This window comes from Giraffa tippelskirchi, chromosome 6 (genome assembly GCF_054371585.1).
Source record: "Giraffa tippelskirchi isolate mGirTip1 chromosome 6, T2T-mGirTip1v1.2.pri, whole genome shotgun sequence".
Classification (NCBI taxonomy): domain Eukaryota; kingdom Metazoa; phylum Chordata; class Mammalia; order Artiodactyla; family Giraffidae; genus Giraffa; species Giraffa tippelskirchi.
The window spans coordinates 143,958,332-143,984,105 of record NC_137280.1 but is presented as its reverse complement, the minus strand read 5'-3'; the positions used below and the strand labels follow the sequence as shown (position 1 = coordinate 143,984,105).

Below are 25,774 nucleotides of genomic sequence, written 5' to 3'. Positions count from 1 at the left end.
ATCCCAAGATTCCTTTACACTCTTAAAAATTATTAAGGACCATAATGAGCTTTTGCTTTGCTTATAAGGATTATATTTATCAGTATATACAGCATTACAACTCAAAATGAGAATTTGAAATATTTACTAGTTGATTTAAATATTGTAATAACCCTTGTAATGTTAACATATTTTTATGAAAAGTATGTTCACAACTGAAAAAATATTTAGTGAGACTGACACTGTTACACATTTTTGCAGATTTCTTTAATATCTGGCTTACAAGAAGACAACTGGATTTTCATATCTGCCACCACAGTCAATCAGTTGTGATGTCATACTTCTACAAAACTTAACTATATGCTTATGAAAAGGGCAAATAACATCTTAGTGTGATTACTGAAATGGTCTTAACCTCATACATCCCTAATAGAGACCCAGACACCCTTGGAGAACCACTGCTTTGTGACCACCTATCTATAGGGTGAATGAGTCCCTTCTCCCAGAAGTTTTCCAGCTGAAACATTCCTACTGACTTTTCAAACACCTTTTCTTTCTCTTTTTCCCTCCATTCTTGCTCTTCTCCTGGCAACTGCATGTCTTCTACTAAGTCAACGTTTTCTCCCACTGTGCTCTGGATGTAGCCTGTCAAGGCAATGATGAGCCTCGAGAAGGAACCCTACAAGCAGTAAAGAGAGGCTCTGCCTTAATCCTAGATGCCTCTGTCTAAAGACCAAGGAGCACAAATGATTAACTCCTGCTATTCCATTTTTAAGGAAAAGAATTTTTTTTTTATTAATTTATTTTTGGCTGTGCTGGGTCTTTTTTGCTATGTATGAGCTTCATTAGTTGAGGTTCAAGGGCTCAGTAGTTGCAGCTCACGGACCTTAGAATATGGGCTCAGTAGTTACAACACCCAGGCTTAGTTGCCCCATGGCATGTGGGATCTTCCCAGAGCTGGGACAGAACCCAGGTCCCCTGCATAAGCAGGAAGATTCTTAACCACTGGACCACCAGGGAAGTCCCAGGAAAAGAACTTCTAAGAAACTCTCACTCAGTTTCATCTAGACTAAGAAGCCTAATATTAAGAAGTTATAATCATTTAGGTTTTATTAAATAGTCATCAACAGCAATATCCTAAAAGTCAGTCGCATTTCACAGCTAGAGGGAATCATGGCCCCCGGGTGCCATCTCTCCTGGGCTGCCCATGAGCATCAGTTAAGAGGGGGCCTCTGTTCCACTGCTGCTTCCAGACCACACAACCTCCCTCTGCCCTGAAACCCCAGCTCACAATCTCTCATCATCAGAATACATCATCCATTGCCTGTCTTGTTGCAAATGCCTGGGTCAGTCCCTTCCCTGCTTGAAGAATTTAACTACTAGCTCACTGCCATTCTCTCTAAAACCACTCCTTCATTCTGTTTATTCCTTCTAAGACCCTGCTCTCAAAATTCCCATAGTTCTCTTCCAATGAGCTTGGCTTCCACTGAGTCACTGGCTGCTGTGGTCATCTCCTGGATGACATCACTACCAATAACTTCAAACTGTCTATAATCTAATCCTCAGGCACCCCACTCTCCATCTTCCTGGCTCAGTGATACCCTGTCCCCAACAATCCTTTAGTCCCCCAAGGACCAACACTTCAGATCCAAATTCGTTTTCTCAAACTCATGGCTCTCAAAATTCTACATGATTTAGTCCCTGTCTACCTCTCTGGCATTGTCTCCCAAGCCTCTCCCTATTATTCACAACCCAGCAGCCCTTCTGACCCCTCTGCATTTTCTCAAACATGTCAAGTCCATTCCTAGCTCAAGGCCTTTGCACTTGCTCTCTCCTCTGCCTGGACAGCCCTACTAAAGGCGGATGTCCTCAGGACTCCTCCCTCACCTCTTTCAAATTTCTGTTCAAAAGTACCTTCTCAATGTGACCATCTATAATCTACTTAAAATTTCAACCCACCAACCCAAAGGACATACACCCTCTTCCCTACTTTACTTTTTCCATGCCACTTATCACTATAGCATATGGTATAACTTACTATTATTTTGCAGATAGTCTGTTTCCTTCAACTAGGATGAAGGTAGAGATTTGTATCCATTTTATTCAACTATATCCCTAGTACCTAGAATGGTGCCTGGCACCTAGTGACCACTCAATAGATATTTCCTACATGAAAAAGGAAATTGGATTATGCAGGTTTCAAACAATAAAAAAAAAAGTTATTAAGTCATCTTCTACATAAAATTTTAAACTGCAAAGCAACTACCAATTTTTCAGAATTTATCAAGAATCATTATTTGAAGTTTTAACAGGTTTAAAAGTGAAGTCTAAGTTATATTTATGCCACTACCACTTAGCCTTGCCTCTTTAATGCAAACACACATCTGTTATAGGCTGAATTGGGATTCATTGGAAAAGACCCTGATGCTGGGAAAGATTGACAGCAGGAGGAGAAGGGGGTGACAGAGGATGAGATCATTCAATGCCATCATCGACTCAATAGACATGAGTTTGAGCAAACTCCAGAAAATAGTGAAGGGTAGGGAAGCCTAGCACACTGCAGTCCATGGGGTCATGAAGAATCAGACACAACTGAGTGACTGAACAACATAAACCACTCACCCAGGAGGTGAGGTCAACAAAACACCACTGGTAGTAATCATTGAAGAAAGAAAACTGGTTCACATTTCTACCCTGATGGCTGGGAACTTATCAGAACACAATCATCTCCCAGGGCAGGGGAGGGGAGGGTGGAACGGGAAGTCAGTCCCCCGTATTTGTGCTCTGCCCACACCTCTCTGTGGAAGCCTTTGATGAGGGAAGGCTCCTCAGCCCTGACTCTGCATGATGTTAACATTGGACACAGTGCAGTCACCAGATCTCCCTGGACACAGTCCCTCATTTCAGCAAATACTGGAACACCTACCATATTCCAGGCAAGACAGAAGATAGACCTCAGCCAGCTGCTGGGGTAGCAGAAGAGACAGCCAGACACAGCTTAGTCTGGTAAGCACTAGAAGTTTAAAGGTCTGGGGCTAACTGAGAAAAAAGAAGGAACCTAACTCAATATTAGGGTACTAGGAAAAGCTTCTGGTAAGAGAAGTGTCTCTGTGGAGAGCTAAAGGATGGATGGGTGTTAGTTGAGTCACTAGGAACAGATTTCCAGGTGATTCCTCACATCATCATGTCCCTGGGAGCCACCACATAACCTCAGGAGCCATGTAGAATTTATCCCAAGGGCAAATGGGGCTTCATTAAAAAGTAAATGAAATGAGGACTGACTGCTTAATGGGCATGGGTTTCTTTTTTGGGGTGATGAAATTTTCTGAAATTAGGTAGTGGTCATGGCTGCCTAGCAATGCAAATGTACTAAAAGCCACTGAATTGTACACACTAAAATGGTTAAAATTTTTAAATGGTGAATTTTATGTATGTAATTTGACCTGGAAAAAAAAAGAAAAGATGATATCTGGAGGGAACTTTCGATTTCAACCAAGTAAGATGGAATAAGGACCAATTTTACCCTCCTGCCAAAAACAACTAACACCAAGACAAATCTAAGAAACATGGTTTCCAGGAGAATAGACATTGGGCAAGAAAAGACATCAATCCCTGGGCAATGGGAAACAAATGAAGTGAGTTCTAGGACTGCCCCAGCATATTGCTTTGAGGGCTTCAAAGCCACAAAGTGGGGAAGAAAGAAGAGCCAAGCCAGCTCCCAGAGTTGAAGAAACAGAGCAGAAACTCAGGGAAGACCATGGCAGCTAGAGAGGAAGAGAGAACCCTGAAAATCTGCAGAGGGTCTCCCTCCAGAGTCCACCACACGCATGCAAGAAACTGGATTAGAAGGAAGAATGCCAGAACTCAGACAGAGCTGGGAATAGCATCTGTTCCCAACAACCAGGCTGTAAAAACCTCATAATTTATGGAACAGTGAATAGACTACTAAGAGTCTTAACCACATTCCTCAAAAAATTAAAAATAGAACCACCATATGATCCAGCACTCCTAGTACACATCCAGAGAATATGAAAACAGGATTTTGAAGAGATGTCTGCTGCATGTTCATTGCAGTATTATTCAGTATACAAAAACAATCTAAGTGTCCATCAAGAGATGAATGAATTAAAAAGATGTGATATACATATATACAGACACACACAATGGAATATTATTCAGCAATGAGAAAGAAGGATATCCTGTCATTTGCAACAACATGAATACACCTTGAGGACATTATGATAAGTGAAATAAGCCAGAGAAAGATGAATACTATATGTATGGTGTCACTTATATGTGGATTTTAAAAAGTCAGATTTATAGAAACGAGTAGAGTGATGTTGGTCAAAGGGTACAAGCTATGTTATAAGACAAATAAGTTCCTAGGATATAATGTACAGCATGGCGTTATGGCTAAGAATACTGTATTATATAACTGAAAGTTGCTAACAGATCTTAAATGTTCTCACCACAAAAAAAAAGATAAACATGTGATGTGATGGAAGTGTTAGCTAACACTATAGTGGTCATTATTTTGTAATGTATGTATCTCAAATCAACACACCGTACACCTTAAACTGATACAGTGCTTTATGTCAGTTATGTTTCAATAAAACTGAAGGAAAAAACAGAGACTGGGGCCAGACAGATATGAGTGTGACTCTAGGCTCCAACAACCTGTCACCTGTTTCACAAACTTTGGAAGCCTCATTTCCTCATCTGTAATACAAAGATTCATTTTATAAAGATACATGGGGAAAACACATAGTAAAAAAGTTGTACCTCAGTACTAAGGGGAAATTAACCCTAGCCCTGTCTGCTGCTGCTGCTGCTAAGTCGCTTCAGTCGTGTCCGACTCTGTGCGACCCCAAAGACGGCAGCCTACCAGGCTCCCCCATCCCTGGGATTCTCCAGGCAAGAACACTGGAGTGGGTTGCCATTTCCTTCTCCAATGCATGAAAGTGAAAAGTGAAAGTGAAGTCACTCAGTCGTGTCCGACTCTTCACGACCCCATGGACTGCAGCCCACCAGGCTCCTCTGTCCATGGGATTTTCCAGGCAAGAGCCACTGGAGTGGGTTGCCATTTCCTTCCTGTCTAAAACACCTTAAAAGCAAGATTCAAATGAATCTGTTTCTAAATATTAATAGCTTATTTATACCCTAGAACAAAGTTTAAGAATGTTTCTAGAAATGTAAAAACACTCCGTTAAAAAACAAAAAGTAAAATTCACATCTGATATCTAATTAAAAATTGTCAAAAGCAGTAGGAAAACATGAACTGTAAAGAGGGGAAAAAACAAAAAAATCAATTGAAACCAACCCAGAGTTGACATACATGTCAGAATGAGCAGACAAGAACATTAAAACAGAGATTATAACTGTCTTCTGTATTTTCAAAACATTGATTAGAGAGACAGAAGATATAAAAAAAAGACTGTAATCAAATTTCTAGAGGTGAAAACTACAGTGTCTGAAGTTAAATGATACCATAACATTTGCTGAGTGGGAATACTTGTTTTGAGTGCCACCTGGAGAATGGTTTTAGGAAAGTAATATTAAAGTAGGAATAAGAAGCTGTTAGAACATCCCAGGTGAGAAAACAATGGTCTGAATAGGAATGACAAGCACTGGCAGAAGCAGGCCTTTGTGAAACATTTAAGAGAAGGAATTGGCAGGATGAGGTAGAGTGCTCGGGTGTGTGAGGTAAGGAAGCTGAAGGTGACTATGTGAAATGTAAGATGATGGGAAGTGAGCAGCTTCTTCACTTGAGGCGAGGTCAGGGAGCATCAGCTGTGCCTTACATGGAACCAGCAATGGGTAATGGAAATGCAATTCAGGAGGTATGAAAGTCACTCAGTTGTGTCTGATTCTTTGCGACCCCGTGGACTATACAGTCCATGGAATTCTCCAGGCCAGAATACTGGAGTGGGTAGCCTTTCCCTTCTCCAGGGGATCTTCCCAACCCAGGGATTGAACCCAGGTCTCCTGCATTGCAGGCGGATTCTTTATCAGCTGAGGCACAAGGGAAGCCCTCAGGAGATGTGCTTGCATACTTCAGTCATGTCTGACTCTATGTGACACTATGGACTTCAGTCTGCCAGGTTCCTCTGTCCATGGGATTCTCCAGGCAAGAATACTGGAGTTGGGTTGCCGTGCCCTCCAACAGAGGATCTTCCCAACCCAGAGACTGAACCCCCATCTCTTATGTCTTCTGCACTGGTAGGTGGGTTCCTTACCACAAGTGCCACCTGCGAAGCCCAATTCAGGAGGTATCTGCCATGAAACCAGGCGATGCCTCCTGCAGGGACCACACCGGGAGCAGGAACAGTGAGCTCAAAAACTGAAAGATGGGTGCAGCTGGCTTCAGGGGAGAGGAAGGAGAGAAAAGGGGGACACTGGAAGGCCAGGTAGGGCCCAGATCAGGCAGAGCTTACAGGGCCAAGGAGACAAATTCAGATGTTACCTGAGGTAGGATGGGAATCTACTTAGATTACAGTCTAAGCAGTGGACTGACAATTAGATTGGCCTTTTCAACTGTCACTCTGGTCGATGGTTTGAATGGACTGGAAGGGGCATGAGCAGAAGCAGAATGACCAGTTTGAGGACTTTGATCATCATGAGAGATAACAGCTTGCATTGGAAGGGTGGGAAAGAGTGAGCAAACTAAAACTAGAAATGTATACTAGAAGCAGAACCGTCACGTTTGGTTTGAGATGAGGAAATGCCCTTTATGGAGGTAGAGAAGTCTAGCAAAGGGCAGATTTGGGAGGGGAGAACCAAGAGGTCTAATTTATATATATAGTAGATGAAATCTCAGGTAAGCAACTATAGACGGGGTCTCAGAGTTCAGGGGAGAGAAGTAGACTCAGTTCAGTTCATCTCAGTTCAGTCGCTCAGTCGTGTCCGACTCTTTGCGACCCCATGAATTGCAGCACGCCAGGCCTCTCTGTCCATCACCAACTCCCAGAGTCTACCCAAACCCATGTCCATCGAGTCAGTGATGCCATCCAGCCATCTCATCCTCTGTCGTCCCCTTCTCCTCCTGCCCCCAATCCTACCCAGCATTAGGGTCTTTTCCAATGAGTCAACTCTTCGCATGAGGTGGCCAAAGTATTGGAGTTTCAGCTTCAACATCAGTCCTTCCAATGAACACCCAGGATTGATCTCCTTTAGGATGGATTGACTGGATCTCCTTGCAGTCCAAGGGACTCTCAAGAGTCTTCTCCAACACCACAGTTCAAAAGCATCAATTCTTCGGCGCTCAGCTTTCTTCAGTGGACTAGAGTGGACTAGAGACACAAACACAGCACAGAGGTGGGATTCATAACAGCAGCAGCAGATAAGATCACAAGGAGAAGGTTTGTAGAATGAGAAAAGAGGCCAACACTGAGCCCTTACAATGTGACATTTAAGAAAGATATGGAGATAAGGAAGGATTTTTTAGAGGTGCAGTTGAGACTAAAGAAGTTGCAAAAATTAAATAAAACAAAATGGAGAGGAAGATGATAACTGAAGAGGGGAGGTAACCCAGAGCACATGTGGAGACACTGGCCTATGATAGCAGGAAGGACACCTCTTTTGCAAGATTCAGGCAGCTTACAGAATAATCGACTGTTGGTGGGAGCCTTCCTCTGCTACAGGGAGGTACGCTACCTGAGAGGCAGGGGTGCTGCGGAGAAAGGTAAAAGTTTAGAGAGTAGAGAAGGTATGAATAATCCACAAGGACCTACTATATAGTACAGGGAACTCTATTCAATACACTGTAATAACCTGTATGGGAAAAGAATAGCTCTATGTATAAATAAATCACTTTACTATATACCTGAAACTAACACAACATTGTAAACCAACTATACTCCAATATAAAATAAAAATTTAAATAAAAATTTTTGCCACTTTAAAAAAAAAAGAGAGGAGGTATGAAAACAGTTGACTCAAAGTAGGAGGATAAGTATGAGTGTAAAACTTGTCAGGCCATGTTGTGTGGGGTCAGCTCCCAAAGTTGGTTGATCCTGAATCCTTAGGGATGCTAACTAGCTGCAGAAGATGGTTTTCTCCGGGAATGCTCTTCAGTGCTCAAAGACACTAACATACCACAGTACTGCATCCAATCCCTAGCCTCTTTTGAGGCTGTCCCAGAATCAGCTGCCCCATCTCCAACATAAGTCACAAACTGGGTGTTCAGACAACCTACAACCTTCAGAGCAGGTATCAAGGCAAGGTTAAAACTTGATGCTCCCAATTCCACAATGAGGTCAGTGGGTATCAACAATAGGAAGGCAATCTCTCAAACCTCCAGGCCCTCAAGGTTCCAGAGGGAAGGGCATTTTCTTTCTTTCAATGGGATAATCCTATTAATACAAAAATTTTCATAAATTTAGACTATGCTAATCTCCCAAATGTGTGCACACACATACACACACAAGATAATTCTGGTAAGAGATGAACACATAGCTTTACAGATATTTTCATACTTGCTCTGGAAGTAGGGAGACCAATTTGGACTCTCTTGCAGATCATGATGATGATGAAGAAATGATCCCGAGGAGATGACAGTGGAAACAAGACTAAGGATTCAGGAGGAATCAAGGAGTTGGAACTGGAAGGATGACAAATGGTAAGAAGAAAGCACAAGAAAGAGTCAAAAATGTACAAGGAAACCCCTCATACAAGTGTCCTCAGGTGTTTTTACAAGGATGTTTGCTGTTGCATAGTTTATAACTAGAAAATATGATACAGTTATACAATGGAATAAAATATGTTCATTAAAAAGGATAAAGTAGATCTACATATGTAGACATGGACATATGTAGACATGTTAAGACATACAATATTCTTGGACTGGAAAAATCATTATTGTCAAAATGACGATAGTACTCAAGGCAATCTATGTATTCAATACAAACTCTATCAAATTACCAGTGGTGTTTTTCACAGAACTAGAACAAAAAATCTTAGAATTTTTATGAAGACACAAAAGATTCTTAATAGCCAAAGAAACTTTTAGAAAGGAAAACAGAACTGGAAGAATCAGGCTCCCTGGCTTCAGACTATGCCACAAAACAACAGTCATCAAAACAGTATGGTATTGGCACAAAAACAGAGCTATAGATCAGTGGAACAGGATAGAAAACCCAGAAATAAACCCACCTATGGTCACCTAATCTATGACAAAGGAGGCAAGAGTATACAATGGAGAAAAGACAGTCTCTTCAATAAATGGTGCTGGGAAAATTGGAAAACTACAACTGAAAAAATGAAATTAAAACATCCTTTAATACCATACACAATTACTCAAAATGGGTTAAAGACCTAAATGTAAGACCAGATGCTATAAAACTCTTTTAGAAAAAAGTATAGGCAGAATACTCCTTGACATAAATCACAGCAATATCTTTTTTGATCCATTTATTAGAGTAATGGAAATAAAAACAAAAATAAACAAATAGGATGTAATTAAACTCAAAAGCTTTTGCACAGTGAAGCAAACCATAAACAAACAAAAAACAACCTAAAGAATGGCACAAAATACTCGCAAAAAATGGGAGAAAGGATTAATCTCCAAAATTAAGTAACAGATCATGGCAGCTCAATATCAAAAAAAAAAAAAAAAAAATCAAAGAATGGGCAGAAGACCTAAATAGATAAATCTCAAAAAAAAAAATACACATGGAAAAGAAAAGAAGCACATGAAAAGATGCTCAACATCGCTAATTATTAGAGAAATGCACATCAAAACTACCATACCTCACCTCACACTGGTCAGAAGGTCATGATCAAAAAGTCTACAAATAACAAATGTTGCAAAGGGTGTGGAGAAAAGGGAACCCTACAACACTGTTAGTAGAAAAGTAAATTGGTACAGCTACTATAGAGAACAGTATGAAGTTTCCTGAAGAAATTAAAAATAGAGGTACCATATGATCCATCAATCCCACCTCTGGGCATATATCCAGAGAAAAACATGGTTCAAAAGGATTCATGCACTCCAATATTCACTGCAGCACTGTTTACAATAGGCAAGACACAGAAGCAACCTAAATGTCCATCAACAAATGAATTGATAAAGAAGATGTGATACATACACACAATGGAATATTACTCAGCCATTAAAAAGAATGAAATAATGCCATTTGCAGCAGCCAAGGATGGACTTGGAGATTATCATACTAAGTGAAGTATGTCAGAGAAAGACAAATACCATATGATTTTACTTAAACATGGAATCTAAAAAAAAAAAAAAAGATACAAAGTTATTTATAAAACAGAAAGACTCACAGTCTTAGAGAACTTATGGTTACCAGAGGGGAAGGTAGAGAGAAGGAATAGATTGGGAGTTTAGGATTGACATGTATAAACTGATATATTTAAAACAGATAACAAGAACTTACTGTATAGTACAGGGAACTCTGCTCAATACTCTGTAATAACCTAAATGGGAAAAGAACTTGGAAAAGAATACATATATATGTACAACTAAATCATTTTGCTGTACACCTGAAAGTAACAACATTGTTAATCAACTGTACTTCAATATAAAATAAAAATTTTTTAAAAATGTATAGTGCACCTTGGAAATAGTATATATGGTTTCTGTGAGAGCAAAAGAACTTGTAAGAACTCAAGATGGTATATACAAAAGAGCATTTCTCATTGTGGGATCCTTGGAACACTGCAGAATTGTTTCTATATTTCAAAGGGAAAATATTAGTGAAATTTATATTTGAAGATATAAGAAAAAATTAAATGCATCAATAGTACAGAAGGATGATACTCAAAGTATATATTGATACAGAGGCAGCACAACTAACCACCCCACATATGGTCTTTTCAATAAGTGGATTTTGCTACATATCTTGTCAAAATTTCAAATTTTTCTGTAATGATACTTTTTTGTTCTATATACTGTTGAGGTATATGTATAGTTTAAGATATATGTATATTCATTGCTGAAAATAGTTTGCTATGATTTTGCAGAAAAATACAATTAAATAAATGATAAGTGAAAAACAAAAGAAAATCTTTCCATGGCACCCAACATCCCCATGCCAAACTCAAAACCCCTTGCACAGTTCAAATAGCCATATGGTCCCTGCTTCACTCCTTTGTTGGCAACCACACTGCTTGCTCAAACCTAAAGCAGAAAAAAAACAAAGGCAATTTTCATTTAACAATCTGTGTTCACTTGCCTCCTGCCATTTGCAAAAGCTGCTCCCTATGCTCAGAACACTTCTCTTCCATCAAGGCTCTATCCACATGTACCTCCCCAGGAAGCCTTCCCTAGACTGGGCTGGGGAGTGTTCCCCAAGTCCTGGTCCTCCCCACCCCATGTGCATCTTCCTGTATCACAATGGCATTTGACACCTCTCTCCCCACTGGATGCCAGGCATCTGAGGGCAGGGGCAATGTTGTTACTTAACCATGGTAGGCTTAGTTCCTAGCACATTGAGCCTAATAAATGACAAATGATTAAATTACTGGCAAGAACAAAGTCAAATTAGGATTTCTATCATAGTACTAACCCTTTTGGGACTTGGTATAGGGACTAATCTTCCTATACAGGTTAGATCAGAATTAGTCTAATAAAGAATACTAACAATATATTTTGCTCCTGTTGAAGGTAAATTGGAATCTGAAACCTGAAAAAATGCCAGTGCAAAAATAAGTTAGGTGTGGATGAACCTTACATAAGTAAGATCCTGCTTAAATGCAGTGTAGGGGAACGGGGTGATTGAAAGAAATAAACCTTAATTCTACATTTAGGACAGATCATATTTCCAAAAAGCCTTCTCATAAGCTTTCTCTTAATGAAGCCAAAATAGTAAACTGCTACAAACAGCAACAATACTCCCAAAAAGAATTATGTATATTAAAGAACCATCTGTTTAAAATGCTCAAAGTCAATCAACATTAAGCACTCTGAGTTTTGATAAACAGTGAAGAGAAGATCGTTTGTGCTCAGGTCTGACCAAGGACCTGGTAAAGAACTGACCAGTCACCTTGCTCCCAGATCTTTGTTTCCTCCACCACAACAAACCACTTTCCAAAGTTTCTAAATTATTGTAGGGTATTAAAGCCACTCAGAATTAGGGTTTGCTTTTCAAACTGGCCTGATTACACCTGAGGATGTGAGGTCTAATTCTCTTCCTTAAAGTCAAGTGCCAAGTTGTCTTATTCTCTTTTAGAAATCTTTCTACTGATTTCAGAAATCCAGACTGATTCAGTAATATTTAGAGGGTCAAAGTTTTAAAGTCAGGACCAGTGACTGTGTATATTCCTGTCGTTTCATGCCTAGTATCTTGTAGATTCCTCTAATAATAATGGCAAAGAAAAGGCTCATATTCTAACTTGAGTATAGACACCACAGACATCTCAGGAGAAAGATTTCCTGTATAGGTTAGTATTAAGCAAGGATCAAATTCAGTTGACTGTCTCACCAGGCAAGTTAAGTGATTTAAATAGGCTGGGTCACAGAAGAGACAGAATAAGAGGAATACTTCAATTCTCCCTTCAAGCCATCTCACATAGGGTCTAGAGGACAGAAAACCCACACTCCACCTAAAAGGCAGCCAGCACTCTATCACCACTCAACCAAGTGCTGGAAACAAGGGCCTACTATTTAACAGGTCTCCCTTTCAAAGAGAATCTCTAAAATCAAATATATGTGAAGCTCTAATTTAAAATAGTGGCAACAATTAATTTTTTAAAATCATCATCAACCCTCTCTACCCAATAAGAAAAACAATCCAGAGGCAACCATAAGCAATCTGATATTTTGATTCCGGTATCAGTTATGGAATCAAAATACCAGTTCTATCATTTTCTAGCATTTCATACCTTCGGCACATGAAGCTTCTAAACTTCAATGTCCTCATTGGAAAAATAGGATCATGAACATGAAACATTACGCATATTAAAGACTTAAAAACAATTTCCAACACAGAGTTAGCAACTAGAGTTTCCTGTAGGTAAAGAGTGGATCTCACCACCAGCAAATTATCTGCTGTGGTCTTCAAAGAACCCAATTTCAATTGAGCTCAAGAAGGCAGAATTCTCAGGAGATTTAGAGCCTTTCAAATTTTGATCACTGAATACAGGGTATTGAAGTCATTAGAAACTAGACCAATAAAGAATTCCTAGCAATAGACACTTAATGAGCTTGAAGTGGCTCTTCTAATTAAGAGGTCTAATAACAGTCACTAGTTAATGGCCACAAAAACGGAGTAAAGTATATATGTTTCAGGGAAAACAGTGGCAGCTTTTAAAATAAGCTGCTAAATCAGAGAGTTTTAAGGTAAGTTTTTCAACTTAGACAAACTTCTTATCACATTATAGACTCTCATCTGTTAAACATGTTTATTAGTTTTCACACTGTTTTTATTACCAAAATACAAGTTGGTGTGCCCTACACCCAGTGAGGCCAAACAATACCAAAACGTTGGAGTATGGTACAGAGAAAGGTTCATTGAGGGCCATGCAAGGAGATGGTTGGCTCATGCCTTAAAGCCCCAAACTCCCCAAAAGCCTTCAGCAAAGCCCTTTTCTAGGAAAGGTGAGGGAGGGGAATGGTTAATTGTTGTAAACTTCTTGTGTCAGATCCTTTGTTCTTGAACTCAGATCATGGTCAAGTAAATGTTACATTAAATAAAAGTTACTCCCTGTTCTGACAAGAAAGGACCAGGTCCCAGGTACAACTTTCACCCTCCGAGGTCTGGGTTCTGGCTGAGAGGAGGCAAAGCTTAGTTTGTGGCTCCCTCAGGGCCAGGTCCCGAGACCCTGGTCATCGCTGAGGGAGCCAGGCACCCAGGACCCAACTGGCCCTCAGTCTCCTCAGGCTGCCCGTATGGCAGGGGCAGATCCCGAAAATTGTGACCCAGGCAGACAGCCGCTGCCATTCAGTCACAGAGACAGGGATAGGCGAGAGGTTCATCGCCTCCTCAAGGTCTGGGCCAGGCCAGTGGCCAGCCTTGGTGAGGGCTCTGGAGCCCTGCAGGACACAGACAGCCCCCAGCCGGTTCCCTGGGCCCCTCAGCTCACTCACTGGCTTGAGGGTCATCGGTGAGCTGGAGGCCCGCAGGGAAAAGGCCAGGATCTTTCTCTTACCTCACTCTCTACCTGACAATCACCACTCTGCCACTAACAGTCACTGATTGACAGTTGGTTGCTTGGGGGAGGGGCCCACTGCAGCACCAATCAATGGCTGAGCAGAGCACTAACGGTCACTCACTGACAGTTGGTTGCTTGGGGGAGGGGCCCACTGCAGCACCAATCAATGGCTGAGCAGGCCACTAACGGTCACTCACTGACAGTTGGTCGCTTGGGGGAGGGGCCCACCACAGTACAAACCAATGGCTGAGCAGGACCACTAATAAGTCTCATGGTCACCATTCATTGCCTGGACAGGGTGCAAGGTTATGGCAGCAGGCACCAACAGCAAAAGCAGGCTAAGGGCTGTGCAGCCTGTAGCCTGCTACATTTTAAGCAAATTTTAAACAACACCAACCACAATATTAGCACGAGTCTGTTAAATAAAGAATTGCTTTATTAATACCAACTATTAATACATACCAAACTATAAAGTGCTAAGAAATTTAAATATCTAAGTCATAGCAAACAGGTGGCAATTCAACATCCAGAGTCGATAGAATGCTTGAGGGAGACTGCAACAGATCTAGAAAACAGGAATTTCTTATTCAGTATCTGCAAATCCACATGTCCATCAACACACACATTAGTTTCACTTTAATCATGAACTCGAACTCTTATTATTTTTCCCTTTGTCTCATGAATTACCCTGCCCCACCTACATACACACACATACACCTTCTCACTTATTTCTTGGAATATGGCTGTGGTCCCAGAATTAACCCTCATTATGAAATAAATCATAGAAGTACCCCAAATTCTATCATTCTTAGAGACCCAAGTAACTGCCAACAATTATCACTAGTGTAATCTGGCAAATAATGTAAGTTATTCCATCAGATGTAATAGAAAACATGCTGATAATGGCTTTTGACCACCAGTCTGAACCAAGACCTAAAACCTTCTGCTATTGTGTAGATCTTGATCCTACATGAGCTTTGGATTAACTTGGAACTCTCATTTCAAGCAAGTTTATTTTACATCAACTTTTAATATAAAAAGTTATACACTAAATTTCACCTCATTTTGCTTCTATGTAAGACTGTCCAGATTCCAGAATGACTTAATTTTACTGGGCATTTGCAACTAAAAAACAGTACCAGTTGAGAATAGTTTTCATTATCCTGAAACCTTATCCCTTCAGTCTGAAGGATAGAAATTACTAGCCTTCTGCACAACCCTGTCCTCACAGTAATGGAAGTGTTATGACACAGATTGTTTACAGCCCTTCTAGAAGGGCACTTGTTCACTTACTAGACTCCCACAGTGGAGGAGGCATCTTCAGAGGCGAAGGGGGGCCCATGTGTAACAGCTGCTCAAGCTCCCGCTCCTCATCAAGGATCATGAGAGGCACTCCATTCAAGGGGAGGTGTGCGATCTGGTGCTCCTCAGGCAGGTCAAAACTCTCAAAATCTGCCACAGAAAGCACTGTCAGGGTAGCAGTTCTCAGGGTGGTGAGTGGCACCCTGCCAGTCTGAGACCCTTTCATGAGGCCCAGGAGCTCAAACTATTTTCATAATAATATTAATACCTTTTCCCACTGTGCTGACATCTGCAATGGTGGTCCAAAAACAGAGGATAAAAATTCTGTGCCTTAGCACAAATCAAGGCAGTGGCAATAAATTATATTTAGTATATTTCTCACTACCATTCACTTGTATTAAAAAAAAAAATGCCTGTTTCACGTATCACTTTACCATATGCAGTAAAAAGTATTAATTTTATGAGCTCTCAACCCTTGAAAACATGTCTTTTTAGTATTCTGTATAAGTTGTGAAGTATGCCATTAAACAGTTCTATCATATACTGAAGTACCATGGTGTTTTCCAAGAAAAAAGACATGTGCAATTATTTGATTTGCAAGCTAAACCAGAGGTGTTACTTCTAGACACTGTTTACTATAAAGAACTGAAAGACAAACTTTGGTAACTCGGAGTTGGATATGTGTTGCACATTTTCTCCAAGCAGTGAAAGTCTACCAGTTCAAGGGAAGCAGTATTTGTTGCCAATGATAAAACCCACAATTTCAAGGGGAAAAAACCCCTAGAATTTCAGCAAACTTATTTGCAATCATTAGCTTGACAGCTTCCTAGTACTGAAGACTTTTCTGATGAGGTCAGTGGTGAGCATTAATAAGTGTGCTTTTGACACGCATAAGAAACATTTCAACTTGTGGATGACCTACATTTCCCAGCAAACCAGCATTTCTAAATAATCAATGGTGATAATGCAGGATAAAAGACACATTCAAAGTTCAAAACAGACCAATGGATTTAAGTGTCAGAGACTAATACAATGCTTACTGAAATGGTTTCAGATTCTACATTGCAGCTATGCATACAGAAGCAGCCACAAGTTGAATTTTAGAGTAATAGCAAAAAAAACTATCTATACTTATCTGAAAAGACCTAAAAATGTTTCTCTTTTCCTAACCACGGCTGCAAAAAGCCAGATTTTCTTCATCTATGTCAACCAAAAACAGATTCAACAGGTGGAATGCACAATCCCATGTGAATCTAGCTGTTTTATGTTACGCCAGATTAAGCAAATTTTCAAAAACATAAAACCACGCCACTCTTCTCATTAGATTTTGTTTTAAGCTATGTACATTAATGTAATGGGTTTATTGTATTTTAACAAATTAACACTTTTTAACTTTTCAATTTTAATTTAAAATATAGGATATATAAACAATACGCAAAAGTTCTTTGGGGTCTTCACTAATTTTTAAGAGTGTAAAAGTCCTAGAACAAATTTAAGAAACAGTATATGTGACTACTTAATTTAAACCACTGAATTATAAAGGAAAATAAACAGACAAAAGACCCCAGAGGAAATAAGTCTGCAACACACAGGGCTAATTACCTTTATCCAGAGAGTTCTTTACACACACACAGTGTAAGCAAGTCACAAAAATCAAGAGAAAACAAAGATACAAACAGAAAATTTAAAAACTATAAATGACCAATAGTCAAATATGCTCAGACACACTCACATACCACAATTTTAAACAATGAAATACCAATTATCTTTCTGATAATATTAAAACATTTGCAGTTAGAGAACAGGGGGGAAGCAGGCATCCTCATCCACTGAAGGTGGTTTCAATAACTTATGCTGCTATTTTGGAAGGCGGTTTAGCAATATCTCTTTCCTCCAATACAGCTATTGTACACAGTCCTCTTTCCTGGCCAATATGCTTAAAGTGTAAAAGTGTTAGTCGCTCAGTCAAGTCCAACTTTTTGCGACCTCATGGACTGTGGCCCACCAGGCTCCTCCATCCATGGGGGAATTCTTCAGGCAAGAATACTGGAGTGGGTTGGGTTTCCATGCCTTTCTCCAGGGGATCTTCCCAACCCAGGGATTGAACCCAGGTCACCCGCATTGCAGGCAGATTCTTTACCATTAGAGTTACCTGGGAAGCCCTCAATATGCATAAATCTACCTCATTTTCCTGAATGGTAATGATGAGATGCACCACATTTTGTCAAAACTTAATCACACAGCTTTGAGACCCAGTAATTCTTCTTGGTGTTTACTCTCTAGGTATACTCAAACTCTCAACAATAATTGCAGAAATGTTTTGTAATATATATAAAAGCCAGAGACAGTCTAGATGTATACTAGTAGAATAATTAAATGCTCTTTGGATCAAAAGGCAAAAAACCCAGCTAAGAAATCTCAAAGACCCTGTGTGATTTGACCCATCCCCCCTCACCAGTGTCACCCTTCATCTGCTTTTCAGTTTCCCAGAACCACTCCAGTCCTTCTTTCTGCCTCAAGATCTTTTGTCTGTTACAGTGCTGGCGCCCAGCACTATCCCTTCTCCACCCAACTATCTCCTTACATCCTTTAAGCCTCCACTGGGTGTCCCTTTCTGAGAGAACACTTCCCTGCTCCTCCAGGCTAGGTTCAGTCCCCCCTAACAAGCCCTGTTTTTCTCCTTGGCTCACACTCAAAGTGAAAGGATTTGTTCAGTGTCTGACTTTCCCTCCAAATCTTGGGCTTCCTCAGGGTGGGGCCTGCCTTGTTAACCACTACATCCTAAGCCAGTAGCGCCTGGCATGCAGTCTACTCTCCTCAATGTGAGTACATTAAAGCTTAAAAAAAGCTGATTCTATAATAGAAAATATTTCAGATACATGTAGGAGGTTGAAGAAGTCAAAAAGCACATGTTTTCACTGGCTATGTGGATTTTTCAGGCTTTTCATTGTTCAACTTGACATCAAGTCCCCTTTCTAAAAGTGAGCTTGCTAGGAAGGCTGTCTGCTAACACTGAACAAGTAATCTCCCCCTAGGTGGTTTTAGCTTTTGAGGACAAGAATAATGTTCTCCCATCTTTGCTATGATTCCTCTTCTGACTTAAGATGATGCCTTAAAAATAAATCCACAAGTTATTTGTCAAAAGCACCCCAGATTCAGACAGCCTTGTTATAGTTTTAGATCACATGTCATATTCAGAGCCATATCAAGTTACAGTTGAATTGAATCCTAAGAGAAACTGAAAGCTAAAGCATTTGGACAATACCAAAAGATTACCTAATGGATTGAAGGGAAAGAATTTTTCTATTTCTGGATAGGTGTCATCTGAGGCAGGAACAGAACTTTTTGCTTTAACAGTCTTCTCAGTTATCTAAAACAAACCCAAGAAAACATCCATTAGTGAGAGTGGAAGCCCTGTCAACTGATTAGTACAAGAGATTGGAGAGATTCTTCAACACATGGGATTGCTTCTTTGTCCTAAAACCACACGTGACAGTTTGACATCAAGTATACTAGTTTTTTGCTAATACACATTAAAACAATTACTGAAATGCATGCAGTGCTAATTCACATGCTAAAGTTATCTTTCACAGCCAAGTCCTCTCAGTCTGGGATGCACTGACCTACAGTTTGTAAACACATGTACAAAGGTCAACATGCTACCAAGTTATAACCTACAAAGCTAGTGCTTGCTCTGAAAGGAGGGGAAGAGGATGGCAGCACCTGAGTTGTTATACTAGCATCATAACCTCTTGCAAAGTACCCTCCCTCACAGTACTCAGTAGTCTGTTTTAAGACACTTGTTAAAGACAGGTGAGGCAAATATATTAACCAGCTGCTCCTGATACGTGTGATCCCAAGGTACAGAGGAAGTCCATAAAGACTGGATGATGATTCTCTTCTGTTAATCTACTTTGCTAGTCTCTATTTCCTTCCATTCACAAAGGAGAAAGTCAGGTAAGATGCCAGCAGTCATTTTAAGAGTCAAAATGCTGACGTTTTTAATTATAGCCAACACTTACCTTTTTGGTAGAGAAAGTTGTCTGTTTCTGTTTGAGTGGTCCATTCGTCTTAACTGGCTTTTCTGTAGCTCTGTTGACCGTTCCCAAAGCCTTTCTGGCAGTTTTTGGTAAAGCTGGTGGAGCATCAAACATTTTGCCAACACGTGGTGTTGAAACCTGAGATCTCCCATCTAAAGCTTTGACTGCTAAAGAAAAAGTATTAGTAAGATCATTCCAGCAGTAAACACCTGTGCAACTTGAAAGCTAACTGTGCCTATAAACTTGGCCTAATTCTTACAGCCAAACTTAACCCCCATTTTTGACAGTGGCACGGTCCTATTCCTAACAGCACTTCAGTTTACTACCCTCTTAAATAATCTCTAAGATACTGAACATGAGGGCTTCTCTGGTTTCTCAGTAGTAAAGAATCCACCTGCCAATGCAGGAGACAGGGGTTTGATCCCTGATCCAGGAACCCCCACATGCCACAGAGCAACTAAGTCCATGTGCCACAAATATTGAGCCTGTGCTCTGGAGCCACAACTACTGAGCCCATGTGTCTCAACTGCTGAAGTCAGCGTCCCCTAGAGCGCATGCTCTGCAACAATACAAGCTAATGCAATGAGAAGCCTGGGCATCACAAATAGAAAGTATCTACCACTCATCGCTCCTAAAGAAAAGGCCAGGCAGCAACAAAGACCCAGCACAGTCAAAAATAAATAATTAAAAAAATATATATATACTGAAGATGAAGAGACCCATAAGTACTTGGCAGTAAGAGTACTGGGTAAACTCGACTCCAACTGGGCTTCCCAGGTGGCGCTCGTGGTAAAGAACTCGCCTAGCAATACAGGAGATTTAAGAGACTCCGGTTCAATCCCGGGGTCAGGAAGATCCCCTGACGAAGCGCATGGAGACCCACTCCAGTATTCTTGCCTTGAGAATTCCATGGACAGAAGAGCGTGGCGGGCTACACAGTCCATAGGGTCGCAAAAAGTCGGAAACGACTGAAGCAACTTAGCACGCACGACTCCAACTGCCCACAAAGTATATTTGGGCCTCCCCCAGCTCCAAGCCACACCCACCACTGATTCACAATACCTGTGTATCTGATAGCCGCCTGTATACTTACAAGGCACAGACGCCAGCTTCAGCCCGTCCTTAGGAGCCACATGGGTGCCTGGTTCTCCATTTTCCTTATCAACATAGATCAGAGTAGCCATTCTCGATCAGCTAGAGGTGTGAAACACTCATTAAACCTTGGGAGTTAGGGAAGATGAAAGAAGCTAAAGTGTAGCACTGACCCAACTTTCTACCCTGGGGACGTCTACGCAGTAAGAGGAGCTAAGCAGAGGTAGAAAGTATCTTGAGCCAACAAGCACTTAATCCAGTTCTTAATTCTTGAAGCCTGCGTCAGGGGCCCTAAATTCCTGAAGAGTTGGCCGTCTGGGACTGGCACAGGCCCTGGTACTCATCGGAACCAAACTGGCGTGGGTCGCGCACACAGTTCAAGACCGTGGCTCAAGCCGGCTGAGCGCGTCTGACGTTCCAGAGAAGTCCCAGCCCCCAAATCCCAGGCCCCGGCTCCCAGACATCCGGACCCCGGTTACCAGGCCCCGAACCACCCCCCCCACACACACACACACAGAGCCAACTCCCGCTTCCTATGCCGCCGGACCGTACCCGCCCAACCACTCGGTACCGCTCGGTTCACCCACGTTCGGAGTAACAGCCAAACTCCCAAGACTCGTCTCCAGCGGACGCGCCAGACTCCGCGTTTAAACCACAACTTACGCCCCTATTGGTTCATCCGTCCAGAAGGCGGGACAGGGGCGGGGCGGAGGCTCCGGAAGAACCAATGGGAGGAACCTAAGCTCCCTGGGCTCCGCCCTGAAAGCTTCCCCCCCCCCCCGCAAGCTCGTCGTTTGTTTCCCGGGAGGAAAAAAAATCAAACCCGCTGACAGCTTGGTCGTGGATGGCTATTAACGGTTGATTTTTAATCTCCCCCCACAGAGATAGAAGACAGTAAATACGGTCTTTAATTCCAAGAAAGTCATTATTATTGTTATACCAAGAGACAGACAGAGTTGGCTTTTGCAATTTTTTGTTTTTTTCCTGAGACACTTTGGTGTCCAAAGTGAAAGTGAAAGCCGTTCAGTCGTGTCCAACTCTTTGCGACCCCATGGACAACACAGTCCATGGAATTCTCCAGGCCAGGATACTGGAGTGAGTAGCCTTTCCGTTCTCCAGGAGATATTCCCAACCCAGGGATCGAACCCAGGTCTCCCTCATTTAGAACTGATTCCTTTATCTTGTTTAATATATTTCCATTTACCATAGAAGGGCTTCCCTTGTGGCTCAGCTGGTGAAGAATCCGCCTGCAATGCGGGAGACCTGGGTTCGATCCCTGGGTTGGGAAGATCCCCTGGAGAACAGAAAGGCTAAGCGCTCCAGTATCCTGGCCTGGAGAATTCCATGGACTGTATAGTCCAAGGGGTTGCAAAGAGTCCGACATGACTGAGCGACTTTCACTTTACCATAGGAAGAGCTTCCCTTGTGGCTCAGCTGGTCAATGCGGGACACCTGGGTTCCATCCCTGGGTTGGGAAGATGCCCTGGAGAAGGGAAAAGCTACCCACTCCAGTATTCTGGCCTGGAGAATTTCATGGACTATCCATGGGGTTGCAAAGAGTTGGACGGGACTGAGCCACTATCACTTCACTTCACCATAGAAAGGGAAAGGTCACCAACTTTTTAAAGCACAATTTTATTGTGCTTTAATTTCATTGCAGGCTGATTCTTTACCAGCTGAGCCACAAGGGAAGCCCAAGACATTTGTCGTCCAAGACATTTTTAGATGAGAAGACTGTGAACTTCAAAAGTCAAAGTGAGATGGTGACAGAACTATTTTCCTAAAGTCTTGAAGTAATCAACTGTTTTTCCAGAGAATAGGTACACCAGATCAAATTAAAAAGAGGCAGCACAGGAGGAAAGGCATTGTAGTCATTGGGGAAATGACTACAGAAGATGGATACTTAACTGTATTTCAATTAGAGGTACAAAAAATACATATATAGTCAATAAATAGTTGGTGGGGGGAAAACCCATATTAGATCTAGAGAATATTAGCAGAGCAGAATTAAAAATTAAGAAGAAATGAAAGTACAGATAGATAAAATGACAAGTTTGTGTTATTCTGTTGTGCTTGTGATTAAGAATGGAGTGATTCTGAAACTAATACAATATTGTAAGTCAATTATACTTCAATTTTAAGCATACTGATTTTTTCCTAATTGCAGGACTATCATCAGTATTTCAGGTTAGGATGCTGTCTCCATTATACAGAATCTGTTGTTCAGTTGCTCAGTCGTGTCTGACCCTTTGCAACCCTAGGAACAAAATGATGATCTAGTGAGTACACAATTCTGAACTTAAAATTCCATCCATTAATCAGGCCTTTGTTTTTGGCTGAGCTGCACAGCATGCAGTATCTTAGTTCCCCAACCAGGGATGGAATCTGTGCCCTTTGCAGTGTAAGAGCAGAGTCTTATCCACTGGACTGCCAGGCAAGTACCAATATACTTACTTTAAACCTTTAACATCTCAACAATATGTTCATCAATGCTGGTGGGGCAGGACAGAAGGATGAACAAGAGAAAAAGAACCGAGGAATTATAAAGACATACAAAATGATTTCCAATTTCCAAGACACGTGGAGAAATTTTGCTTTAAAAAGTTGGTGACCTTTTTCTTTCTATGGTGAAGTGAAGTGAAAGCCACTCAGTCCTGTCTGACTCTTTGCAATTCCATGGATAGTCCATGAAATTCTCCAGGACAGAATTACTGGAGTAAGTAGCCTTTCCCTTCTCCAGGGGATCTTCCCAACCGAGGGATGGAACCCAGGTGTCCCTCATTGCAGGCGGACTCTTTACCAGCTAAGCCACAAGGGAAGCCCTTTCTATGGTAAATGGAAATATATTAAACAAGATAAAGGAATCAGTTCAAAAGACCAAGGATGATCTGTGCCATCCAAACTCTACTCCCAACAGGGCACCAGATACTTTTTAACTTAGCAGGTAAGTTGGGAGGGAGGAGTTAAGCCTACATTACTATTTCACAAAAGCCTTAGCATTACACCTGGCATAGATATGGTTTGAAATATATACCAGTTCATTGTCCCTTCTTCCCTGGCATTTCAGGGCCAAAACATTGAATGACTCATTCATTCAATAAATATTTATTAAATGTTAGTCACTGTGCTAGACATCAAGAAGAAAAGAGGGGGGAAAGTGTGTATCTTTTTTGCCCTTTCCATATCCTCTTTCATCCCTAGTTTATTAATTCAGTTCAGTCACTCAGTCATGTCCGACTCTTTGCAACCCCATGGAATGCAGCATGCCAGGTTTCCCTGTCCATCACCAACTCCCAGAGCTTGTCAAACTCATGTCCATTGAGTTGGTGATGCCATTCAACCATCTCTGTCAAACACGTCTCCTCCTGCCTTCAATCTTTCCCAGCATCAGGATCTTTTCTAGTGAGTCAGTTCTTTGAATCAGGTGGCCAAATATTGGAGCTTCAGCTTCAGAATCAGTCTTTCCAATGAATAGTCAGGACTGATTTCCTTTAGGATTGACTGGTTTGATCTCCTTGCTATCCAAGGGACTCTCAAGAGTCTTCTCCAACACCACAGTTCAAAAGCATCAGTTCTTCAGCACTCAGCTTTCTTTATGGTCCAACTCTCACATCCATACATGACTACTGGAAAAACCATAGCTTTGACTAGACAGACCTTTGTAACCCTCCCATTATTTCCTCCCTGTACCTCCAAGTGCCTCAGCTCTGAATTACATCATTAGCACACAAAAATATTCATATTTAAACCAAGTCTGCACAACACTGTCAAAAAAAAAAAATTCAATCAAGTAAATTTGAAGATCTAACTGGTTTTATTAAATGACTCAAGAATCAGACAGCCTCCCACCTAGCAATCAGAAGTGTGCTCCAAGGGGTTGTACAAACTGAAAAGTGTTTAGAGGAAAAATGGGTGAGGCATGGGAGCTATTACTAAAATAAAAGAAAGGATTATTTATAGGCCAGGGCCTCTTTGGTGGGGAGGAAGGAACAGCAAGGTTTTCACCGCTAATTGCCTCTTCTTCCACTGAGAGGAAGGGTGAGGGTGAGGGGATAATGGAAAGGGGCCACGTGCCAGAATACTTCTTCAGTACTGACCAGGAAATTCCCAACTGGTTGATTGGATTACATTTATGGTGATTGTATTTTGAAGTTGTGATTAGGTTAGTTATTAAATATAAATTTTGTATCAAGGGCTTTAGCACAAGTGAAGCCATTTTGGACCTGTGGCTTTTCTCTTTTTAATAGCACCTACAGCTTCCAAGTGGGAATTCTTTATCTCCTGAGATTTTTGGATGCAAAGTTTCTATCTCCCTAGGCTAAGTCTCCCCGCCCCTACAACAGGAAACACTGTTTCCCAAAAGTGAAAGCGAAATCGCTCAGTCATGACCAACTCTTTTCGGACCCCATGGACAGTAACCCACCAGGCTCCTCTGTCCATGGGATTTTCCAGGCAAGAATACTGGAGTGGATTGCCATTTCCTTCTCCAGGGGATCTTCCCGACCCAGGGATTGAACCCAGGTCTCCCGCATTGCGGGCAGACGCTTTACCGTCTGAGCCACCAGGGAAGTCCAAGGTAACTGTAAAATGCCACAACCAATTCTTCTGTTTTCTTACTAATGATGCCCCAAACTCACTTTGCTATGCCCTGTTACTGGTGATATCCAACTGCTAAACTACCCTTACCTCACAACCACACCAAGATCCTAATTGATCCCAGTTTATCAAACAGCCATCCCGTCCAGAACTGATCCCTGCTTCCTCAGATCCTCCTCAGGATCCTCCAGGGGGAATCTGAACCTTACAAAAAGTTCTTCCCTCTTGTCCAGCATATTCCATAATTCCACTGGGAGATGTGTTCCCTGACTTGTGCTTGATAGTTTTAACTAAACAGACCTTAACACTTTCAAACAAATTTCAGGAATTGTATTAAGGAGATAAAAATTAAGTGTGAGTGATTCATAGACTACTCACTTTCAGACTATTTTCTGACAACTTCCATTCCTTCAACTTCTGCCCTGTAAAATCAAAATTTACATTTCTATGCTCTATGCACTAAAAATTCTTAATAAGAGTACGATGAGATTCTCTTAGAGGCACGGATGTCATTTTGACATCTGAAAGGAACACATATTGTTTTGAAAAATAAAACGTTACCAGAATACATAGGATTTAAAGGGGGCGGGAGGGACTGTACTCCAATATTATTATTTTCCAGTATTTTATTTCATATTATTCTCTAAAGGAAGGTTGAG

The 25,774-nt window shown here is 41.3% G+C and overlaps 1 protein-coding gene across 19 annotated transcripts in view; it reads right to left on the bottom strand.

The window, feature by feature from the left end:
* Positions 1–25,774, bottom strand: part of PTTG1 (PTTG1 regulator of sister chromatid separation, securin) — a 95,769-nt gene that overhangs the window by 13,449 nt on the left and 56,546 nt on the right. For 3 of the 19 annotated variants that reach the window (XM_081500612.1, XM_081500611.1, XM_081500610.1), the window contains exons 2-7: positions 25,494–25,537; positions 20,521–20,621; positions 19,410–19,594; positions 18,664–18,757; positions 15,379–15,537; positions 14,500–14,650 (exon numbers count right to left, since the gene is read on the bottom strand). In XM_081500612.1, the coding sequence (XP_081356738.1) occupies positions 14,571–14,650; positions 15,379–15,537; positions 18,664–18,757; positions 19,410–19,594; positions 20,521–20,611 (609 nt within the window). In that variant the 5' untranslated portion in view covers positions 20,612–20,621; positions 25,494–25,537 and the 3' untranslated portion in view covers positions 14,500–14,570. Of the gene's footprint in view, positions 1–14,499; positions 14,651–15,378; positions 15,538–18,663; positions 18,758–19,409; positions 19,595–20,520; positions 20,622–21,030; positions 21,143–25,493; positions 25,538–25,774 lie in introns of those variants that run through there. The other 16 variants (XM_081500621.1, XM_081500620.1, XM_081500622.1 and 13 more) reach the window with 14 other exon arrangements.